Genomic DNA, 21,532 nt, shown 5'->3' on the forward strand with positions numbered 1-21,532 from the left:
TGGTATGCCTTGTATTTATATTCATTTCAAAATTTTGAAGTGCGCTTGTAAGGTTTTTTTTCGAAACATGCGTTTACATATCAAAATCCTTGTGCAATTCTTTATCAATGGGTACAGTTATTTTAAAGTAAATATCATGTATAAAGCTCGTTAACATGTTTTTGAACGAAACAGTTGTGCGCAGTGTTATTTTTGAAAAAAATGAACGATCTTTATGGTACAAGCCCAACACGTAGGTGGTGGGATCAGATGTTTACCCCGACATTCACCCTACAGCGGTTAACAATTTATTGAACTTCCCCTTTAAACATGGTGGAATCTTTTCACCTTGTCATTTGGAATCACCTTTTCAAATATTTTCCCCGTGTTCACAATGTTCCAACTGACTGATATTAATGGCCTTCAGCGAACGAATTAATCAGCCTTGTCTGACGTGCAATACCAACTAAATGGAAACAAAAATCACTTATACGATTTCACTTTCACCGTTTAATGTTATAAACACACTATGCAACACTCCAATTTTTCTAACTGACTGTAATTTTTTTTTTCTTGTACGCTGAAATGCTCCTGATGGAGCTATCAAAAATTGCCGACGACAAAGATTATTTCACTTCATCGTGGCGGGGTATTGGTTAAAGTTTTCAACTAGCAATAATCACACCTCGGGAGACCCTCATTGGTTATGATATTGCCACTGCGCAAAGCTAAATTATAATCAGAAAAGCAAGTCTACTTAAGCATTTGCTGAATTCGTTCTGCTTGGACGTGTTGGACCAACAATTTCGTTCAGAAATATTCATTTAGATTACCCTAGGCAAATTTTAATTTCCATCTCCCATTGGACTAATACCAACAGGGGACAGTTCATTACATACATGAAATAATTTTTGTCTTAATATCGGGTCAAATACTTGAAATTCTGTAAATGTGTATTTTTCTTCCATACATTTCAACAACTTCCTGCACACACAAAAAAAGGGAGGGGGAATTTCAGGTTTTCATTCCAAATTGTTTTTCACATTATGAACTATTGAAGTGAGCGAGCATTACTTTCCAACCAAACAAAATTTATAGTTAATCTGCGTGTTGACGTGAAAAATCAGTTTTCAGTGCCGTGACCAGGATTCGAACCTGGGTTACTACGGATTCATATCTAGTAGGTACCACAACGTAGGGTCCTAACCACTAGACGATCACGGCCAATCCATTGGCCATGATGATTTATATTAAAGTAGCTAAACATGAATTTCATTACTTTGTTGTTTCTTCCCAGAAAGAAAATCTGATGCTTCGCGTATTCCCAAGCGGTCAACCCTACCGTTTACTAACGGGACCAGATTTAGTTCAACTTCCGGCAGATGACAAGAATTTTTCTTACATTTATAGTGTGTTCAGGGAACGGCGCGAACGCAGTCCCCCACTACCAAAAATTGTACTCCCGAGTTAATCACATTTGGATTAATCGCAAGGGTCAGCCCATCCTTAGTGCAATGGAAAGGCCTCGCCCTGGAGGAACCACCTTGGTGATCATGGTTGCCTCTGAGCCAGGTAAGTATGATTGTGGATGCTTTTTCACTTTGTTTAATACTTTGTATACAGCAGAACAATATTGACAAAGAGTGTTCAAGTATTTGACTGACGTTTAGAGAATACCACCCACTTTCTTTCATCGACTTGAATTACGAACTCGAGCAAAATATAGTAAATAAAGCTCAGTATTTATTTCATGGTCTTGATCTTTGCAAATACTTTTCAAGAAACAAATTGCTTGTTTTTTTTCATTTGGTCGTCCAATTGGCAAATAAGAAAATAAGAAAATCGACTTTTCATATGAAAATACACGCATCTTCATATTTTAAAAAAAAACATCACATCGAAAGATGAACAGTACTAATTAGTTAACACAATCAAGTACGTATTTTTTTATGCTTTTCTTGATATTACGAAAAAAATACAATTAGAAAAAATTACAAACATGTCTACATGACAGTTTTGCAATTATACATGGTCTTTTATTATACGGTGCTAAGACAATTTCTGTTTTATTCAATATGTTCTCCCTCATAGAGGGTGAGCCGATCCCGGAGGTACTGCAATACCGGGTCAACCCGTGGCGGGAGCAGTGCAAGCACTGTATTCCCACCGTATGCCAAAAATCAGTTTAATATTCTGGGGTCCATTTGAACCCGTATCAGATATTAAGCTGATAAGAACAGATTTTATGCATTGTATTTTCCAAAGGACTGGGAATAAACATATATACAATGATTTATTTTAATTGAGTTTGAAGGGAAAAAGTTCGCGAGACGACGTGTCAACGCTACGTTAAAAAACCCTTAGTTTGAGGAAGAGGGAGGACTTGCGCCCTCTTCTGCTTCTTCTTCTTCGGGTTCGGGATCGCTTGCTTCGGTCTGGTATGCCAGGTGTTTGGCTATGATTTGGGTTGTTCCTTGGATGGCCAGTAGTTTCATCTTCTTCTTGAGGCTCTGCCATTTTCTACCCGAGAATCCCAGGGCAAGACATATCTCATCGTTGCTTGGGAGCCAGGACCCTAGTGAACCAACCACGAGAGGGAGTACCACACCAAGGTGTTTGTACTTTTCAATTTTCCTTGCCTGTGCCTTCTCGAGTCCATCCGCGCTGCTGAGTGGAACCGTGACGTCGATGATGATGGGAGGGTTGGTGGAAGTGACCACCAGGTCTGGTCTGAGTCCGGAGTTGTCCACGGCGAGGTTGACGGAGACGGTGTGGCCAAGTTTCTCCGTTTCCTCCGCCATCAGTCCTAAGATAGAATTATGACGATTAATAGAAAGAGCGGAGTTTACCTGGCACCCACAAACAACATGGTCTGTGGTTTCCAGCTTCGTACAACCTAGTCGACAGGTTTTGACTGTCGACTTTGATCCTGGGCCACCTCGGACTGGCAGTATCCCTAGTCTCGCCTTGTGGAGAAAGTGCCATTCCTGGAAGGACAGTGGCGTTCGGCATGATAAGAGACCTGTGTTCTCCTTGGCCATGTCAAGAGCTAATCCGGTTGCCGTCTTTCCTTGTTGAGCTGACAGGAGTCTGCTGGTCCACCTTTGCCTCATCGCGGTTCGGAGTCCTCTGACTGCCTTGATGGAGATTGTGGAGATGTCATCGGCGATAACTTTGCTGTACTCTTCGCCGGATACATCAATCCTTATCCTCTTCAAACAGCCCGAGGCCTTCCTTGCGCGGGTCCAAAGGTTCATCGATGCTCCTCCATGTCGGATTGCTCCAAGTCCCTTTTCCATGGAACCTGCCAAGTACTCGTTAATAGGAAGTGGAAAGGGGACCTCGTTCCTGCCGTATCCCAATTTGATGGTTTCTTCTAGTTGTGCCATTGCCACTTCACTGACGTTCTTGTCTTTGCTATCTAGGAGTTGCAGTGCTCTTGCCAGGGTCCAAATGTCAGCCTCGTCTGTGAGGGGGAGAACTCCAAGTCCTCCCACGCGGCGATCTGAGTAGAAAAAAGCAGTGTTAGCGGACATAGGGACACAGGCTACCTTGCGAAGGAAATCTCTGCAGGCGACGTCCAGGTCGTAGAGGGATCTTTTCTCGACTCTTCCCGATGCAAGGTGGTGGGAAAGTGATGGGAGTAGTACACTTCTGTACACTTCCAGCTTTTGCCAGGGAGCCAAACCGGAGTCGCCAATCTTTATCAAATTTCCGAGAAGTGACGTGGTGGGTCGGAAGGTTAGTCGTGAGCCTAGTGGAGTCCCTAGATAGTTTTCCTGTTCGTCCTCGGCTAGGGCCCTTATTTGGGAGTCTCCGAGTTTCAGTGGGTTATCTACAGAAGATTTGCCATTAATGAGTGTGAGTGACGTGCATTTGTTAGGATTAAATCTCAAGCCGAGTGAGGTTGCCGTGTTCTCGGTGGCATTGAGAGTTCCCTGGATTTCGCTGACTGAAGATCCTGCGATGGCAATGTCGTCTGCATAGGACGAAGTGGACACTCTTGACTGGTAGACTGCGAACCCGTTGTTGTTTGATTTTACTGTCCTGATGATCGGTTCTGCCGCCAGATTGAAGACGACGCTGCTTAATGGATCTCCTTGTCGGACTCCGGCTGTTGGATGGATTTGAACTGAGTCTTGTCCGACGGCAAAGTCCATGATGTTGTTTGAGTAGATATCGGTCAGAATGCGGCGAAGTTCGTCTGGTATCGGGAGGCTTTCGAACAGGCTGTTCAGTATCGGATGAGGTATTGATCCGAATGCGTTGGAGAGATCGAGCCAAGCAATCACCAGCTTCCTTTTCGACTGTTTCGCCTGCTCAATCACAGTGTGGAGTATGTGGGTGTGCTCTTGGATACCCCTGACTCCTGGAAGGAATCCCTTTTGTTCTGGAGAAATCCATCCTAGTCTCGTGGCGGTGGCCATTATCCTGGACGATATTATACCCGAAAATATCTTGTACATGGTTGGTAGTAAGGATATTGGCCTGAAGTTCCCATAATCAGAGGGATCTCCTTTCTTGAAGATAGGGACGGTTCGAGATGTTTTCCAGCAGGCTGGGATACCCAGAGACCACACCGCCCGGTAAATGGTTGCTAGGAGCTCGCCATTACCGTCAAGAGACCGGAGGTGGCGATATTCAAGGCCATCCCTTCCTGGAGCAGTGTTAGCAGCTTTACCGAGTTTAAGCTTGATTTCGCTAAGACTGGGGGGAGCTGAGAGTAGCCTGATGTCGTCATCGGTCGTCTGCTTCCAATCGCAGTGGTCGAATTGAGCACGGGCTGACTCCACTTGCTCCTGAGAAGGAGCTGGCTGACAGTAGGTTTTTTTCAAAAATGCAGTCGCTGTTTCTTTTGTTCCAGAATATCCAGTTGATTCTTCTTCGAGAATTTTCCTGACAGCCCTGCGGGGATACAAAGAAAATAGACGTTGAATTTTGCTCTTTTGATCGTTTTGGGTTTGTTTGGATCTTCTGATTCTTTGTTGCTGACGGTTTTGGCCTCGCTTTCGGTGGGCGTCTGGTGGCTTCTTTGGAGGGGGCGGTCGTTTCTGAGAAGAGGACGAGTCTTCCGGTGTGGCAGAAAGTTTTAGCCACTCAGCACTGCACTTAGTGAGGGTGGAGTCGAGGCACTGTACCGTGTTGCAAGCCTCTATCCTAGCGCCCCAAACATTCCTAAACGCCTCTCGTGGACACACCGCGTCTCCGGGAGCTACCAATCTACCAAGCTGGCTGGGAGATGAGGCTGGAGATTCGTAAGATGAATCATTGTTGTTGGAAGATTTTGATGAAGACGGAGAATTGAAAGAGGAAATTGATGAGTCAAGGGATTCACTGTTTTCTGAGATTATGTTTGGAGTAGAAGGACTCGAGCGTTGAGTGGACAAGTCTTTGGAGGTGTTTGATGCAGAAGAAGAAGAAGAAGATGAAACTGGAGAAGCTGGAGAGGAAGAGGAGGGGACGGGTGAGGTCCCCTCTCCTTCTGTGTTGTTCGGAGTATTGCGTCTCGAAGCAACAGTTGGGGTGTGACAAGAGGTGGTTGACAGTTCAAGATTGATAATTCTGAAAAACTCTCTATTAGAAATGTTAGGAGGGAGGGGGAGGAGGGGAACAGTTGGAGAATACGGTTTTGGCGTCTCTGTTAGATGTGTTTTGTAATGCGTTTTAATGAAGTATCCATCTCCATTTGCCTCGCATTTCCTACATTGCCATCTGCGGACTGTAGTGAGACCATGTACTCTAAACAGATGATGTTCAATGGACTGGAAAGCGACTGTTCCCTCGCCCGTTGTGCGCCACTTGCATAAGGGGCATCGGCATGGGCCACCTGGATACATGAGCGTGACTTCATTACCCATAATTGTGGTTCCTTCCACAGTGATGCTCTCATCAAGTGCACCACAACCTTTCTCATGCCTTCTAGCAATGACAACATCACTGGTCTCGTGATCGCACGAGTTGCATGTGTACATGGGAGCAACTCTCGCGTCATGTTTAGCGAACATGTGCCTGACCGAATCTTGGACTCGTGATCTTGATGAGTATTTTCCGATTTTGCAGAGAGAGCACTTAATCGTATCGGGCACAGGCCAAGGTAAGTAAATAGTTCCATCACAAGCTTTGAACTCGAAGAAGTCCACAACTGCCCTCAGAGGAATCTCCATGGGATTTGACTCCCAGCCAACGAGGAGCTATGGTTAATGTGTGGGCCTAACCGGGACGCGCGTGTGTGGGAATATGAAACACGAGAAGGGAATTGCTGGCCGGATTGGATACCGGAAGACCGACGTCAGTAGAAACGCCGCGTAGTTTACAGCAAAAACACCCTCTCGCCAGTTGCCGGGCTAAGCGATTATCCAACTGTCAAGAATTGAGAGCAGAGGAAATGTTAGAAGAAGTTGGAGGCCAAAGGAAAGCCCGTATCAGATATTAAGCTGATAAGATAAGATACTACACTTTGATCTTAGCCAAAAGGCCGAGAAGCGATAATGTTACAAGGATTACTGCCCAAAATAACCACTGAGGTTCAACACATTTCCGGTGGTGTACGAAGAATACTCATATCACTCAAAACATTCAAGAAATGCTATAAAATATTGAGTTGTTCATTTTTCCAGACGCGACCACTTGATGCTTATAAAGTTCATTTTCATTTGTTTTATTATGCTCATACTGTATTAAGGGAGATACAATTTACGCTGAAGGCGTTGCAAATTTTACTCTCGTTATCACACTAGGTCCTTTTTTTTCAGAATATGGCTTTGCCACGCCACCTGACGACAAAAGCTCTGAACGATAATTAATCATGATTAAATAACAATAACTAAAAGAATGCAATACGATCATAAAGTCATGACACATCCTCAAATTGACCAACCTCACTTTCACAATTTATTTTGCCATACAAGCAGATGATTTAAGGACACGAATACCTGGAATTATTATTAAGATTTATCTCTTTAGATTTTCAAGAATTTAAATTTGTTTTATCATCTCAACCACTCTGAACACGCTAGTTTCCTTCCGCTATTTCACATGGATTTAACGGAAACGGTCCTCAATGACTGTGTTTGATGCTGTCGAGACAGCTACACTCACAGCCTGTTTCACGCTCAGAAACCAGCGTCTTAACTCGTCATCGTGGGTTGAAAGGAGACAAGTTTCTGGTGGGAAACAAGTCAAGATATACTACAGAAATGATCCTGTGAAGTATGATCTTAAATGCAATGTTATTTTGCAGAACTCTAAATAAGGTTTGTACGATCAATGAGCTTTGGCGTAAATTACAGTGCATAGATCGATATTTCGGAATATTAAATTGAGATTTGCAATACTTGACGCACACAGTACATACATTGTCAGGTCTTGCATTTTGTTCATTTATTGAAACACCGAGAAGCTCTTTAATAGTTATAGAACAAGTGACGAGACCAATTTTGGACACAATAAAGAATCCGCGTGCTCATCAAATCAATTTATTACAGTAATGTATTATCGATTGAGAGCCCATTTATCAGCTGGGTGTTTGGCGTGCACCTATAATCCTGCTTCGGGGAGGCTTGGTAGAGTGGATGGCTTGAGTTTAGGAGCCCTGTTTCGTGATACCGCATGTTGATCAGGTGCCCGCACTAAGCTTGACATCAGCATGGATCTGCTAGAGGAATCTAGTAGGTGCAGGTTAGCTAAGGAGGAGCGTAGTGGGTCAGGAGGGAAACCTAGCAGCCAAAAGTTCCCGTGTTCGGCAGTAGTGGGATCGTGCCAGTGAGTGGGCGTCATGCAACAGCCTCAACAAAATAGCCAAACCTCTATCTTTTTTTTTGTCGTTAAAACTACCGAGATCAAACAAACATGCGTTCTACAATATATGGTATCATTAATCAAAGTCCCAGCAATACCCTTTTCAACTAATACCTAAAGAATACATTATATTCCATGTCTCATCTAACTTGGGGAGCAAAAATAAAATTACACCATGCCAACAGCATCCCGTATTCCCAAGCGGTCACCCATCCAAGTACTAACGGGACCCGACATAGCTTAACTTCCGGGAGCTGACGAGACCGGGTGAGTTCTATGTGGTATGGCCGTTGACATCAATTCAGTCGCCATTACCCGACCATATTCGCCTCTAAATCTAGTTCTAATGCTTGCTTACTTTCTGTTCGAAATACACACCAACCTTAGCCAAACAAACGAGGACATATAAGTACATTTGTCAATGGACAACCGAATATAAAATTTGATAATATTTCCAAACGCCACTATTTTTGGCTAACTGTCATTTTTAATTTTCTCGTTCCGGGGATGTCCGATCAATGAGCCAACAATCCAAGTGTCATAAGGCTAACGATTGCTTCCCTTACTTAGCTTGCGTTGCATAAGGATCTCAGAGTCAGAGAGATTAGATAGAGCTGCCCGAAGAAACCACCAACGTACAAGCCTCTCGGCTGTGCCGTGCGCTTCGCGCTTTACTTAGCTTGCGTTGCATAAGGATCTCAGAGCCAGAGAGATTAGATAGAGCTGCCCGAAGAAACCACCAACGTACAAGCCTCTCGGCTGTGCCGTGCGCTTCGCGCACGGCGTTTCAAATATCTTTCAGCAACAAAGAGGTTGGAGGACGTCTAGTAGCCTCTCGGCTGTGCCGTGCGCTTCGCGCACGGCGTTTCAAATATCTTTCAGCAACAAAGAGGTTGGAGGACGTCTAGTAGGCAATATCCAGTAAAAAATACGTTCCTTCCATTTTCAACTAATGCCAAAATAATACATTGTAGTCCATGTAGTATCACCCATCTTGGGAAGCACTTCAATTCAATTGGATTCACAAAAATAAAATAATTCCATGCCAACAGCATCCCGTATTCCCAAGCGGTCACCCATCCAAGTACTAACGGGACCCGACATAGCTTAACTTCCGGGAGCTGACGAGACCGGGTGAGTTCTATGTGGTATGGCCGTTGACATTAAACTAGACGCAATTACCCGACCATATTCGCCTCTAATCTATTACTTGTGCTTGAGATTTATCTTTTTGAAATACACACTAATCTTACCAAAACCACCGAAAAACTATCAGTTTGTCATTTTACAAATGTTGTCAGTATGTAGTAGTAGAATATCTTTGTTTCCGCATACAGACGTTTTTAATTTTTCATTTATTCAAAGTGCCCAATCAGAAGACCGGGCGTTAAAAAAATAAGTCATATAGACTCATCAATGCTCCTAACCACGGAAATCTTTAGTAAAAGGCGAAAGATTTATCCGGGTATTGATTAGAAACCAGAGTAAATAACAGTGGTATGCCTTGTATTTATATTCATTTCAAAATTTTGAAGTGCGCTTGTAAGGTTTTTTTTCGAAACATGCGTTTACATATCAAAATCCTTGTGCAATTCTTTATCAATGGGTACAGTTATTTTAAAGTAAATATCATGTATAAAGCTCGTTAACATGTTTTTGAACGAAACAGTTGTGCGCAGTGTTATTTTTGAAAAAAATGAACGATCTTTATGGTACAAGCCCAACACGTAGGTGGTGGGATCAGATGTTTACCCCGACATTCACCCTACAGCGGTTAACAATTTATTGAACTTCCCCTTTAAACATGGTGGAATCTTTTCACCTTGTCATTTGGAATCACCTTTTCAAATATTTTCCCCGTGTTCACAATGTTCCAACTGACTGATATTAATGGCCTTCAGCGAACGAATTAATCAGCCTTGTCTGACGTGCAATACCAACTAAATGGAAACAAAAATCACTTATACGATTTCACTTTCACCGTTTAATGTTATAAACACACTATGCAACACTCCAATTTTTCTAACTGACTGTAATTTTTTTTTTCTTGTACGCTGAAATGCTCCTGATGGAGCTATCAAAAATTGCCGACGACAAAGATTATTTCACTTCATCGTGGCGGGGTATTGGTTAAAGTTTTCAACTAGCAATAATCACACCTCGGGAGACCCTCATTGGTTATGATATTGCCACTGCGCAAAGCTAAATTATAATCAGAAAAGCAAGTCTACTTAAGCATTTGCTGAATTCGTTCTGCTTGGACGTGTTGGACCAACAATTTCGTTCAGAAATATTCATTTAGATTACCCTAGGCAAATTTTAATTTTCATCTCCCATTGGACTAATACCAACAGGGGACAGTTCATTACATACATGAAATAATTTTTGTCTTAATATCGGGTCAAATACTTGAAATTCTGTAAATGTGTATTTTTCTTCCATACATTTCAACAACTTCCTGCACACACAAAAAAAGGGAGGGGGAATTTCAGGTTTTCATTCCAAATTGTTTTTCACATTATGAACTATTGAAGTGAGCGAGCATTACTTTCCAACCAAACAAAATTTATAGTTAATCTGCGTGTTGACGTGAAAAATCAGTTTTCAGTGCCGTGACCAGGATTCGAACCTGGGTTACTACGGATTCATATCTAGTAGGTACCACAACGTAGGGTCCTAACCACTAGACGATCACGGCCAATCCATTGGCCATGATGATTTATATTAAAGTAGCTAAACATGAATTTCATTACTTTGTTGTTTCTTCCCAGAAAGAAAATCTGATGCTTCGCGTATTCCCAAGCGGTCAACCCTACCGTTTACTAACGGGACCAGATTTAGTTCAACTTCCGGCAGATGACAAGAATTTTTCTTACATTTATAGTGTGTTCAGGGAACGGCGCGAACGCAGTCCCCCACTACCAAAAATTGTACTCCCGAGTTAATCACATTTGGATTAATCGCAAGGGTCAGCCCATCCTTAGTGCAATGGAAAGGCCTCGCCCTGGAGGAACCACCTTGGTGATCATGGTTGCCTCTGAGCCAGGTAAGTATGATTGTGGATGCTTTTTCACTTTGTTTAATACTTTGTATACAGCAGAACAATATTGACAAAGAGTGTTCAAGTATTTGACTGACGTTTAGAGAATACCACCCACTTTCTTTCATCGACTTGAATTACGAACTCGAGCAAAATATAGTAAATAAAGCTCAGTATTTATTTCATGGTCTTGATCTTTGCAAATACTTTTCAAGAAACAAATTGCTTGTTTTTTTTCATTTGGTCGTCCAATTGGCAAATAAGAAAATAAGAAAATCGACTTTTCATATGAAAATACACGCATCTTCATATTTTAAAAAAAAACATCACATCGAAAGATGAACAGTACTAATTAGTTAACACAATCAAGTACGTATTTTTTTATGCTTTTCTTGATATTACGAAAAAAATACAATTAGAAAAAATTACAAACATGTCTACATGACAGTTTTGCAATTATACATGGTCTTTTATTATACGGTGCTAAGACAATTTCTGTTTTATTCAATATGTTCTCCCTCATAGAGGGTGAGCCGATCCCGGAGGTACTGCAATACCGGGTCAACCCGTGGCGGGAGCAGTGCAAGCACTGTATTCCCACCGTATGCCAAAAATCAGTTTAATATTCTGGGGTCCATTTGAACCCGTATCAGATATTAAGCTGATAAGAACAGATACTACACTTTGATCTTAGCCAAAAGGCCGAGAAGCGATAATGTTACAAGGATTACTGCCCAAAATAACCACTGAGGTTCAACACATTTCCGGTGGTGTACGAAGAATACTCATATCACTCAAAACATTCAAGAAATGCTATAAAATATTGAGTTGTTCATTTTTCCAGACGCGACCACTTGATGCTTATAAAGTTCATTTTCATTTGTTTTATTATGCTCATACTGTATTAAGGGAGATACAATTTACGCTGAAGGCGTTGCAAATTTTACTCTCGTTATCACACTAGGTCCTTTTTTTTCAGAATATGGCTTTGCCACGCCACCTGACGACAAAAGCTCTGAACGATAATTAATCATGATTAAATAACAATAACTAAAAGAATGCAATACGATCATAAAGTCATGACACATCCTCAAATTGACCAACCTCACTTTCACAATTTATTTTGCCATACAAGCAGATGATTTAAGGACACGAATACCTGGAATTATTATTAAGATTTATCTCTTTAGATTTTCAAGAATTTAAATTTGTTTTATCATCTCAACCACTCTGAACACGCTAGTTTCCTTCCGCTATTTCACATGGATTTAACGGAAACGGTCCTCAATGACTGTGTTTGATGCTGTCGAGACAGCTACACTCACAGCCTGTTTCACGCTCAGAAACCAGCGTCTTAACTCGTCATCGTGGGTTGAAAGGAGACAAGTTTCTGGTGGGAAACAAGTCAAGATATACTACAGAAATGATCCTGTGAAGTATGATCTTAAATGCAATGTTATTTTGCAGAACTCTAAATAAGGTTTGTACGATCAATGAGCTTTGGCGTAAATTACAGTGCATAGATCGATATTTCGGAATATTAAATTGAGATTTGCAATACTTGACGCACACAGTACATACATTGTCAGGTCTTGCATTTTGTTCATTTATTGAAACACCGAGAAGCTCTTTAATAGTTATAGAACAAGTGACGAGACCAATTTTGGACACAATAAAGAATCCGCGTGCTCATCAAATCAATTTATTACAGTAATGTATTATCGATTGAGAGCCCATTTATCAGCTGGGTGTTTGGCGTGCACCTATAATCCTGCTTCGGGGAGGCTTGGTAGAGTGGATGGCTTGAGTTTAGGAGCCCTGTTTCGTGATACCGCATGTTGATCAGGTGCCCGCACTAAGCTTGACATCAGCATGGATCTGCTAGAGGAATCTAGTAGGTGCAGGTTAGCTAAGGAGGAGCGTAGTGGGTCAGGAGGGAAACCTAGCAGCCAAAAGTTCCCGTGTTCGGCAGTAGTGGGATCGTGCCAGTGAGTGGGCGTCATGCAACAGCCTCAACAAAATAGCCAAACCTCTATCTTTTTTTTTGTCGTTAAAACTACCGAGATCAAACAAACATGCGTTCTACAATATATGGTATCATTAATCAAAGTCCCAGCAATACCCTTTTCAACTAATACCTAAAGAATACATTATATTCCATGTCTCATCTAACTTGGGGAGCAAAAATAAAATTACACCATGCCAACAGCATCCCGTATTCCCAAGCGGTCACCCATCCAAGTACTAACGGGACCCGACATAGCTTAACTTCCGGGAGCTGACGAGACCGGGTGAGTTCTATGTGGTATGGCCGTTGACATCAATTCAGTCGCCATTACCCGACCATATTCGCCTCTAAATCTAGTTCTAATGCTTGCTTACTTTCTGTTCGAAATACACACCAACCTTAGCCAAACAAACGAGGACATATAAGTACATTTGTCAATGGACAACCGAATATAAAATTTGATAATATTTCCAAACGCCACTATTTTTGGCTAACTGTCATTTTTAATTTTCTCGTTCCGGGGATGTCCGATCAATGAGCCAACAATCCAAGTGTCATAAGGCTAACGATTGCTTCCCTTACTTAGCTTGCGTTGCATAAGGATCTCAGAGTCAGAGAGATTAGATAGAGCTGCCCGAAGAAACCACCAACGTACAAGCCTCTCGGCTGTGCCGTGCGCTTCGCGCTTTACTTAGCTTGCGTTGCATAAGGATCTCAGAGCCAGAGAGATTAGATAGAGCTGCCCGAAGAAACCACCAACGTACAAGCCTCTCGGCTGTGCCGTGCGCTTCGCGCACGGCGTTTCAAATATCTTTCAGCAACAAAGAGGTTGGAGGACGTCTAGTAGCCTCTCGGCTGTACTTTCTGTTCGAAATACACACCAACCTTAGCCAAACAAACGAGGACATATAAGTACATTTGTCAATGGACAACCGAATATAAAATTTGATAATATTTCCAAACGCCACTATTTTTGGCTAACTGTCATTTTTAATTTTCTCGTTCCGGGGATGTCCGATCAATGAGCCAACAATCCAAGTGTCATAAGGCTAACGATTGCTTCCCTTACTTAGCTTGCGTTGCATAAGGATCTCAGAGTCAGAGAGATTAGATAGAGCTGCCCGAAGAAACCACCAACGTACAAGCCTCTCGGCTGTGCCGTGCGCTTCGCGCTTTACTTAGCTTGCGTTGCATAAGGATCTCAGAGCCAGAGAGATTAGATAGAGCTGCCCGAAGAAACCACCAACGTACAAGCCTCTCGGCTGTGCCGTGCGCTTCGCGCACGGCGTTTCAAATATCTTTCAGCAACAAAGAGGTTGGAGGACGTCTAGTAGCCTCTCGGCTGTACTTTCTGTTCGAAATACACACCAACCTTAGCCAAACAAACGAGGACATATAAGTACATTTGTCAATGGACAACCGAATATAAAATTTGATAATATTTCCAAACGCCACTATTTTTGGCTAACTGTCATTTTTAATTTTCTCGTTCCGGGGATGTCCGATCAATGAGCCAACAATCCAAGTGTCATAAGGCTAACGATTGCTTCCCTTACTTAGCTTGCGTTGCATAAGGATCTCAGAGTCAGAGAGATTAGATAGAGCTGCCCGAAGAAACCACCAACGTACAAGCCTCTCGGCTGTGCCGTGCGCTTCGCGCTTTACTTAGCTTGCGTTGCATAAGGATCTCAGAGCCAGAGAGATTAGATAGAGCTGCCCGAAGAAACCACCAACGTACAAGCCTCTCGGCTGTGCCGTGCGCTTCGCGCACGGCGTTTCAAATATCTTTCAGCAACAAAGAGGTTGGAGGACGTCTAGTAGCCTCTCGGCTGTGCCGTGCGCTTCGCGCACGGCGTTTCAAATATCTTTCAGCAACAAAGAGGTTGGAGGACGTCTAGTAGGCAATATCCAGTAAAAAATACGTTCCTTCCATTTTCAACTAATGCCAAAATAATACATTGTAGTCCATGTAGTATCACCCATCTTGGGAAGCACTTCAATTCAATTGGATTCACAAAAATAAAATAATTCCATGCCAACAGCATCCCGTATTCCCAAGCGGTCACCCATCCAAGTACTAACGGGACCCGACATAGCTTAACTTCCGGGAGCTGACGAGACCGGGTGAGTTCTATGTGGTATGGCCGTTGACATTAAACTAGACGCAATTACCCGACCATATTCGCCTCTAATCTATTACTTGTGCTTGAGATTTATCTTTTTGAAATACACACTAATCTTACCAAAACCACCGAAAAACTATCAGTTTGTCATTTTACAAATGTTGTCAGTATGTAGTAGTAGAATATCTTTGTTTCCGCATACAGACGTTTTTAATTTTTCATTTATTCAAAGTGCCCAATCAGAAGACCGGGCGTTAAAAAAATAAGTCATATAGACTCATCAATGCTCCTAACCACGGAAATCTTTAGTAAAAGGCGAAAGATTTATCCGGGTATTGATTAGAAACCAGAGTAAATAACAGTGGTATGCCTTGTATTTATATTCATTTCAAAATTTTGAAGTGCGCTTGTAAGGTTTTTTTTCGAAACATGCGTTTACATATCAAAATCCTTGTGCAATTCTTTATCAATGGGTACAGTTATTTTAAAGTAAATATCATGTATAAAGCTCGTTAACATGTTTTTGAACGAAACAGTTGTGCGCAGTGTTATTTTTGAAAAAAATGAACGATCTTTATGGTACAAGCCCAACACGTAGGTGGTGGGATCAGATGTTTACCCCGACATTCACCCTACAGCGGTTAACAATTTATTGAACTTCCCCTTTAAACATGGTGGAATCTTTTCACCTTGTCATTTGGAATCACCTTTTCAAATATTTTCCCCGTGTTCACAATGTTCCAACTGACTGATATTAATGGCCTTCAGCGAACGAATTAATCAGCCTTGTCTGACGTGCAATACCAACTAAATGGAAACAAAAATCACTTATACGATTTCACTTTCACCGTTTAATGTTATAAACACACTATGCAACACTCCAATTTTTCTAACTGACTGTAATTTTTTTTTTCTTGTACGCTGAAATGCTCCTGATGGAGCTATCAAAAATTGCCGACGACAAAGATTATTTCACTTCATCGTGGCGGGGTATTGGTTAAAGTTTTCAACTAGCAATAATCACACCTCGGGAGACCCTCATTGGTTATGATATTGCCACTGCGCAAAGCTAAATTATAATCAGAAAAGCAAGTCTACTTAAGCATTTGCTGAATTCGTTCTGCTTGGACGTGTTGGACCAACAATTTCGTTCAGAAATATTCATTTAGATTACCCTAGGCAAATTTTAATTTCCATCTCCCATTGGACTAATACCAACAGGGGACAGTTCATTACATACATGAAATAATTTTTGTCTTAATATCGGGTCAAATACTTGAAATTCTGTAAATGTGTATTTTTCTTCCATACATTTCAACAACTTCCTGCACACACAAAAAAAGGGAGGGGGAATTTCAGGTTTTCATTCCAAATTGTTTTTCACATTATGAACTATTGAAGTGAGCGAGCATTACTTTCCAACCAAACAAAATTTATAGTTAATCTGCGTGTTGACGTGAAAAATCAGTTTTCAGTGCCGTGACCAGGATTCGAACCTGGGTTACTACGGATTCATATCTAGTAGGTACCACAACGTAGGGTCCTAACCACTAGACGATCACGGCCAATCCATTGGCCATGATGATTTATATTAAAGTAGCTAAACATGAATTTCATTACTTTGTTGTTTCTTCCCAGAAAGAAAATCTGATGCTTCGCGTATTCCCAAGCGGTCAACCCTACCGTTTACTAACGGGACCAGATTTAGTTCAACTTCCGGCAGATGACAAGAATTTTTCTTACATTTATAGTGTGTTCAGGGAACGGCGCGAACGCAGTCCCCCACTACCAAAAATTGTACTCCCGAGTTAATCACATTTGGATTAATCGCAAGGGTCAGCCCATCCTTAGTGCAATGGAAAGGCCTCGCCCTGGAGGAACCACCTTGGTGATCATGGTTGCCTCTGAGCCAGGTAAGTATGATTGTGGATGCTTTTTCACTTTGTTTAATACTTTGTATACAGCAGAACAATATTGACAAAGAGTGTTCAAGTATTTGACTGACGTTTAGAGAATACCACCCACTTTCTTTCATCGACTTGAATTACGAACTCGAGCAAAATATAGTAAATAAAGCTCAGTATTTATTTCATGGTCTTGATCTTTGCAAATACTTTTCAAGAAACAAATTGCTTGTTTTTTTTCATTTGGTCGTCCAATTGGCAAATAAGAAAATAAGAAAATCGACTTTTCATATGAAAATACACGCATCTTCATATTTTAAAAAAAAACATCACATCGAAAGATGAACAGTACTAATTAGTTAACACAATCAAGTACGTATTTTTTTATGCTTTTCTTGATATTACGAAAAAAATACAATTAGAAAAAATTACAAACATGTCTACATGACAGTTTTGCAATTATACATGGTCTTTTATTATACGGTGCTAAGACAATTTCTGTTTTATTCAATATGTTCTCCCTCATAGAGGGTGAGCCGATCCCGGAGGTACTGCAATACCGGGTCAACCCGTGGCGGGAGCAGTGCAAGCACTGTATTCCCACCGTATGCCAAAAATCAGTTTAATATTCTGGGGTCCATTTGAACCCGTATCAGATATTAAGCTGATAAGAACAGATTTTATGCATTGTATTTTCCAAAGGACTGGGAATAAACATATATACAATGATTTATTTTAATTGAGTTTGAAGGGAAAAAGTACGCGAGACGACGTGTCAACGCTACGTTAAAAAACCCTTAGTTTGAGGAAGAGGGAGGACTTGCGCCCTCTTCTGCTTCTTCTTCTTCGGGTTCGGGATCACTTGCTTCGGTCTGGTATGCCAGGTGTTTGGCTATGATTTGGGTTGTTCCTTGGATGGCCAGTAGTTTCATCTTCTTCTTGAGGCTCTGCCATTTTCTACCCGAGAATCCCAGGGCAAGACATATCTCATCGTTGCTTGGGAGCCAGGACCCTAGTGAACCAACCACGAGAGGGAGTACCACACCAAGGTGTTTGTACTTTTCAATTTTCCTTGCCTGTGCCTTCTCGAGTCCATCCGCGCTGCTGAGTGGAACCGTGACGTCGATGATGATGGGAGGGTTGGTGGAAGTGACCACCAGGTCTGGTCTGAGTCCGGAGTTGTCCACGGCGAGGTTGACGGAGACGGTGTGGCCAAGTTTCTCCGTTTCCTCCGCCATCAGTCCTAAGATAGAATTATGACGATTAATAGAAAGAGCGGAGTTTACCTGGCACCCACAAACAACATGGTCTGTGGTTTCCAGCTTCGTACAACCTAGTCGACAGGTTTTGACTGTCGACTTTGATCCTGGGCCACCTCGGACTGGCAGTATCCCTAGTCTAGCCTTGTGTAGAAAGTGCCATTCCTGGAAGGACAGTGGCGTTCGGCATGATAAGAGACCTGCGTTCTCCTTGGCCATGTCAAGAGCTAATCCGGTTGCCGTCTTTCCTTGTTGAGCTGACAGGAGTCTACTGGTCCACCTTTGCCTCATCGCGGTTCGGAGTCCTCTGACTGCCTTGATGGAGATTGTGGAGATGTCATCGGCGATAACTTTGCTGTACTCTTCGCCGGATACATCAATCCTTATCCTCTTCAAACAGCCCGAGGCCTTCCTTGCGCGGGTCCAAAGGTTCATCGATGCTCCTCCATGTCGGATTGCTCCAAGTCCCTTTTCCATGGAACCTGCCAAGTACTCGTTAATAGGAAGTGGAAAAGGGACCTCGTTCCTGCCGTATCCCAATTTGATGGTTTCTTCTAGTTGTGCCATTGCCACTTCACTGACGTTCTTGTCTTTGCTATCTAGGAGTTGCAGTGCTCTTGCCAGGGTCCAAATGTCAGCCTCGTCTGTGAGGGGGAGAACTCCAAGTCCTCCCACGCGGCGATCTGAGTAGAAAAAAGCAGTGTTAGCGGACATAGGGACACAGGCTACCTTGCGAAGAAAATCTCTGCAGGCGACGTCCAGGTCGTAGAGGGATCTTTTCTCGACTCTTCCCGATGCGAGGTGGTGGGAAAGTGATGGGAGTAGTACACTTCTGTACACTTCCAGCTTTTGCCAGGGAGCCAAACCGGAGTCGCCAATCTTTATCAAATTTCCGAGAAGTGACGTGGTGGGTCGGAAGGTTAGTCGTGAGCCTAGTGGAGTCCCTAGATAGTTTTCCTGTTCGTCCTCGGCTAGGGCCCTTATTTGGGAGTCTCCAAGTTTCAGTGGGTTATCTACAGAAGATTTGCCGTTAATGAGTGTGAGTGACGTGCATTTTTTAGGATTAAATCTCAAGCCGAGTGAGGTTGCCGTGTTCTCGGTGGCATTGAGAGTTCCCTGGATTTCGCTGACTGAAGATCCTGCGATGGCAATGTCGTCTGCGTAGGACGAAGTGGACACTCTTGACTGGTAGACTGCGAACCCGTTGTTGTTTGATTTTACTGTCCTGATGATCGGTTCTGCCGCCAGATTGAAGACGACGCTGCTTAATGGATCTCCTTGTCGGACTCCGGCTGTTGGATGGATTTGAACTGAGTCTTGTCCGACGGCAAAGTCCATGATGTTGTTTGAGTAGATATCGGTCAGAATGCGGCGAAGTTCGTCTGGTATCGGGAGGCTTTCGAACAGGCTGTTCAGTATCGGATGAGGTATTGATCCGAATGCGTTGGTGAGATCGAGCCAAGCAATCACCAGCTTCCTTTTTGACTGTTTCGCCTGCTCAATCACAGTGTGGAGTATGTGGGTGTGCTCTTGGATACCCCTAACTCCTGGAAGGAATCCCTTTTGTTCTGGAGAAATCCATCCTAGTCTCGTGGCGGTGGCCATTATCCTGGACGATATTATACCCGAAAATATCTTGTACATGGTTGGTAGTAAGGATATTGGCCGGAAGTTCCCATAATCAGAGGGATCTCCTTTCTTGAAGATAGGGACGGTTCGAGATGTTTTCCAGCAGGCTGGGATACCCAGAGACCACACCGCCTGGTAAATGGTTGCTAGGAGCTCGCCATTACCGTCAAGAGACCGGAGGTGGCGATATTCAAGGCCATCCCTTCCTGGAGCAGTGTTAGCAGCTTTACCGAGTTTAAGCTTGATTTCGCTAAGACTGGGGGGAGCTGAGAGTAGCCTGATGTCGTCATCGGTCGTCTGTTTCCAATCACAGTGGTCGAATTGAGCACGGGCTGACTCCACTTGCTCCTGAGAAGGACCTGGCTGACAGTAGGTTTTTTTCAAAAATGCAGTCGCTGTTTCTTTTGTTCCAGAATATCCAGTTGATTCTTCTTCGAGAATTTTCCTGACAGCCCTGCGGGGATACAAAGAAAATAGACGTTGAATTTTGCTCTTTTGGTCGTTTTGGGTTTGTTTGGATCTTCTGATTCTTTGTTGCTGGCGGTTTTGGCTTCGCTTTCGGTGGGCGTCTGGTGGCTTCTTTGGAGGGGGCGGTCGTTTCTGAGAAGAGGTCGAGTCTTCCGGTGTGGCAGAAAGTTTTAGCCACTCGGCACTGCACTTAGTGAGGGTGGAGTCGAGGCACTGTACCGTGTTGCAAGCCTCTATCCTAACGCCCCAAACACTCCTAAACGCCTCTAGTGGACACACCGCGTCTCCGGGAGCTACCAATCTACCAAGCTGGCTGGGAGATGAGGCTGGAGATTCGTAAGAGGAATCATTGTTGTTGGAAGATTTTGATGAAGACGGAGAATTGAAAGAGGAAATTGATGAGTCAAGGAATTCACTGTTTTCTGAGATTATGTTTGGAGTAGAAGGACTCGAGCGTTGAGTGGACAAGTCTTTGGAGGTGTTTGATGCAGAAGAAGAAGAAGAAGATGAAACTGGAGAAGCTGGAGAGGAAGAGGAGGGGACGGGTGAGGTCCCCTCTCCTTCTGTGTTGTTCGGAGTATTGCGTCTCGAAGCAACAGTTGGGGTGTGACAAGAGGTGGTTGACAGTTCAAGATTGATAATTCTGAAAAACTCTCTATTAGAAATGTTAGGAGGGAGGGGGAGGAGGGGAACAGTTGGAGAATACGGTTTTGGCGTCTCTGTTAGATGTGTTTTGTAATGCGTTTTAATGAAGTATCCATCTCCATTTGCCTCGCATTTCCTACATTGCCATCTGCGGACTGTAGTGAGACCATGTACTCTAAACAGATGATGTTCAATGGACTGGAAAGCGACTGTTCCCTCACCCTTTGTGTGCCACTTGCATAAGGGGCATCGGCATGGGCCACCTGGATACATGAGCGTGACTTCATTACCCATAATTGTGGTTCCTTCCACAGTGATGCTCTCATCAAGTGCACCACAACCTTTCTCATGCCTTCTAGCAATGACAACATCGCTGGTCTCGTGATCGCACGAATTGCATGTGTACATGGGAGCAACTCTCGCGTCATGTTTAGCGAACATGTGCCTGACCGAATCTTGGACTCGTGATCTTGACGAGTATTTTCCGATTTTGCAGAGAGAGCACTTAATCGTATCGGGCACAGGCCAAGGTAGGTAAATAGTTCCATCACAAGCTTGGAACTCGAAGAAGTCCACAGCTGCCCCTGCCATTCCAGAAAGGGAGAACAAATCCAGACGGTCAGACGTCTTGATCGGCTCAAGGTTGGGATGAGGGTGAGAGTCAACCCCCGCATTTGCTT

General features: G+C 43.1%; 1 protein-coding gene, 20 non-coding genes and 1 pseudogene across 21 annotated transcripts; all 22 read right to left on the reverse strand.

The window, feature by feature from the left end:
• Nucleotides 1-567: 567 nt before the first annotated feature.
• Nucleotides 568-709, reverse strand: LOC124322627. The gene has a single exon (XR_006914899.1). It is a non-coding gene; the product is annotated as a U4 spliceosomal RNA (small nuclear RNA).
• Nucleotides 710-1,113: 404 nt separating this feature from the next.
• Trnah-gug lies at nucleotides 1,114-1,203 on the reverse strand. Its single transcript is given in 2 exon segments — nucleotides 1,114-1,148; nucleotides 1,167-1,203. It is a non-coding gene; the product is annotated as a tRNA-His (tRNA).
• Nucleotides 1,204-1,395: 192 nt separating this feature from the next.
• LOC124321993 lies at nucleotides 1,396-1,559 on the reverse strand. Its single transcript, XR_006914352.1, has one exon. It is a non-coding gene; the product is annotated as a U1 spliceosomal RNA (small nuclear RNA).
• Nucleotides 1,560-2,068: 509 nt separating this feature from the next.
• On the reverse strand, nucleotides 2,069-2,254 carry LOC124322296. The gene has a single exon (XR_006914637.1). It is a non-coding gene; the product is annotated as a U2 spliceosomal RNA (small nuclear RNA).
• A 4,090-nt stretch (nucleotides 2,255-6,344) lies between these two features.
• On the reverse strand, nucleotides 6,345-6,466 carry LOC124322343 (annotated as a pseudogene).
• Nucleotides 6,467-6,976: 510 nt separating this feature from the next.
• Nucleotides 6,977-7,198, reverse strand: LOC124322423. Its single transcript, XR_006914709.1, has one exon. It is a non-coding gene; the product is annotated as a small nucleolar RNA U3 (small nucleolar RNA).
• A 754-nt stretch (nucleotides 7,199-7,952) lies between these two features.
• Nucleotides 7,953-8,071, reverse strand: LOC124321607. Its single transcript, XR_006914275.1, has one exon. It is a non-coding gene; the product is annotated as a 5S ribosomal RNA (ribosomal RNA).
• Nucleotides 8,072-8,819: 748 nt separating this feature from the next.
• On the reverse strand, nucleotides 8,820-8,938 carry LOC124321619. The gene has a single exon (XR_006914276.1). It is a non-coding gene; the product is annotated as a 5S ribosomal RNA (ribosomal RNA).
• A 203-nt stretch (nucleotides 8,939-9,141) lies between these two features.
• Nucleotides 9,142-9,264, reverse strand: LOC124322825. The gene has a single exon (XR_006915083.1). It is a non-coding gene; the product is annotated as a U5 spliceosomal RNA (small nuclear RNA).
• Nucleotides 9,265-9,838: 574 nt separating this feature from the next.
• Nucleotides 9,839-9,980, reverse strand: LOC124322629. The gene has a single exon (XR_006914901.1). It is a non-coding gene; the product is annotated as a U4 spliceosomal RNA (small nuclear RNA).
• A 404-nt stretch (nucleotides 9,981-10,384) lies between these two features.
• Trnah-gug lies at nucleotides 10,385-10,474 on the reverse strand. Its single transcript is given in 2 exon segments — nucleotides 10,385-10,419; nucleotides 10,438-10,474. It is a non-coding gene; the product is annotated as a tRNA-His (tRNA).
• A 192-nt stretch (nucleotides 10,475-10,666) lies between these two features.
• Nucleotides 10,667-10,830, reverse strand: LOC124321995. Its single transcript, XR_006914354.1, has one exon. It is a non-coding gene; the product is annotated as a U1 spliceosomal RNA (small nuclear RNA).
• A 509-nt stretch (nucleotides 10,831-11,339) lies between these two features.
• Nucleotides 11,340-11,530, reverse strand: LOC124322185. Its single transcript, XR_006914533.1, has one exon. It is a non-coding gene; the product is annotated as a U2 spliceosomal RNA (small nuclear RNA).
• Nucleotides 11,531-12,040: 510 nt separating this feature from the next.
• Nucleotides 12,041-12,262, reverse strand: LOC124322424. Its single transcript, XR_006914710.1, has one exon. It is a non-coding gene; the product is annotated as a small nucleolar RNA U3 (small nucleolar RNA).
• A 754-nt stretch (nucleotides 12,263-13,016) lies between these two features.
• On the reverse strand, nucleotides 13,017-13,135 carry LOC124321630. The gene has a single exon (XR_006914277.1). It is a non-coding gene; the product is annotated as a 5S ribosomal RNA (ribosomal RNA).
• Nucleotides 13,136-14,857: 1,722 nt separating this feature from the next.
• Nucleotides 14,858-14,976, reverse strand: LOC124321642. Its single transcript, XR_006914278.1, has one exon. It is a non-coding gene; the product is annotated as a 5S ribosomal RNA (ribosomal RNA).
• Nucleotides 14,977-15,179: 203 nt separating this feature from the next.
• Nucleotides 15,180-15,302, reverse strand: LOC124322826. Its single transcript, XR_006915084.1, has one exon. It is a non-coding gene; the product is annotated as a U5 spliceosomal RNA (small nuclear RNA).
• A 574-nt stretch (nucleotides 15,303-15,876) lies between these two features.
• On the reverse strand, nucleotides 15,877-16,018 carry LOC124322630. The gene has a single exon (XR_006914902.1). It is a non-coding gene; the product is annotated as a U4 spliceosomal RNA (small nuclear RNA).
• Nucleotides 16,019-16,422: 404 nt separating this feature from the next.
• Nucleotides 16,423-16,512, reverse strand: Trnah-gug. Its single transcript is given in 2 exon segments — nucleotides 16,423-16,457; nucleotides 16,476-16,512. It is a non-coding gene; the product is annotated as a tRNA-His (tRNA).
• Nucleotides 16,513-16,704: 192 nt separating this feature from the next.
• LOC124321996 lies at nucleotides 16,705-16,868 on the reverse strand. The gene has a single exon (XR_006914355.1). It is a non-coding gene; the product is annotated as a U1 spliceosomal RNA (small nuclear RNA).
• A 509-nt stretch (nucleotides 16,869-17,377) lies between these two features.
• LOC124322297 lies at nucleotides 17,378-17,563 on the reverse strand. The gene has a single exon (XR_006914638.1). It is a non-coding gene; the product is annotated as a U2 spliceosomal RNA (small nuclear RNA).
• LOC124323392 lies at nucleotides 17,465-21,443 on the reverse strand. Its single transcript, XM_046784330.1, has 2 exons — nucleotides 18,227-21,443; nucleotides 17,465-18,094 (listed from the first exon to the last, which is right to left on the reverse strand). The coding sequence occupies exons 1-2, from the start codon at nucleotides 21,441-21,443 to the stop codon at nucleotides 17,649-17,651; spliced, it is 3,663 nt and encodes a 1,220-aa protein (XP_046640286.1). The 3' UTR covers nucleotides 17,465-17,648.
• Between the last annotated feature and the right edge of the window lie 89 nt (nucleotides 21,444-21,532).

This window comes from Daphnia pulicaria, chromosome 1 (genome assembly GCF_021234035.1).
Source record: "Daphnia pulicaria isolate SC F1-1A chromosome 1, SC_F0-13Bv2, whole genome shotgun sequence".
In the NCBI taxonomy this organism is placed as follows: Eukaryota; Metazoa; Arthropoda; class Branchiopoda; order Diplostraca; family Daphniidae; genus Daphnia; species Daphnia pulicaria.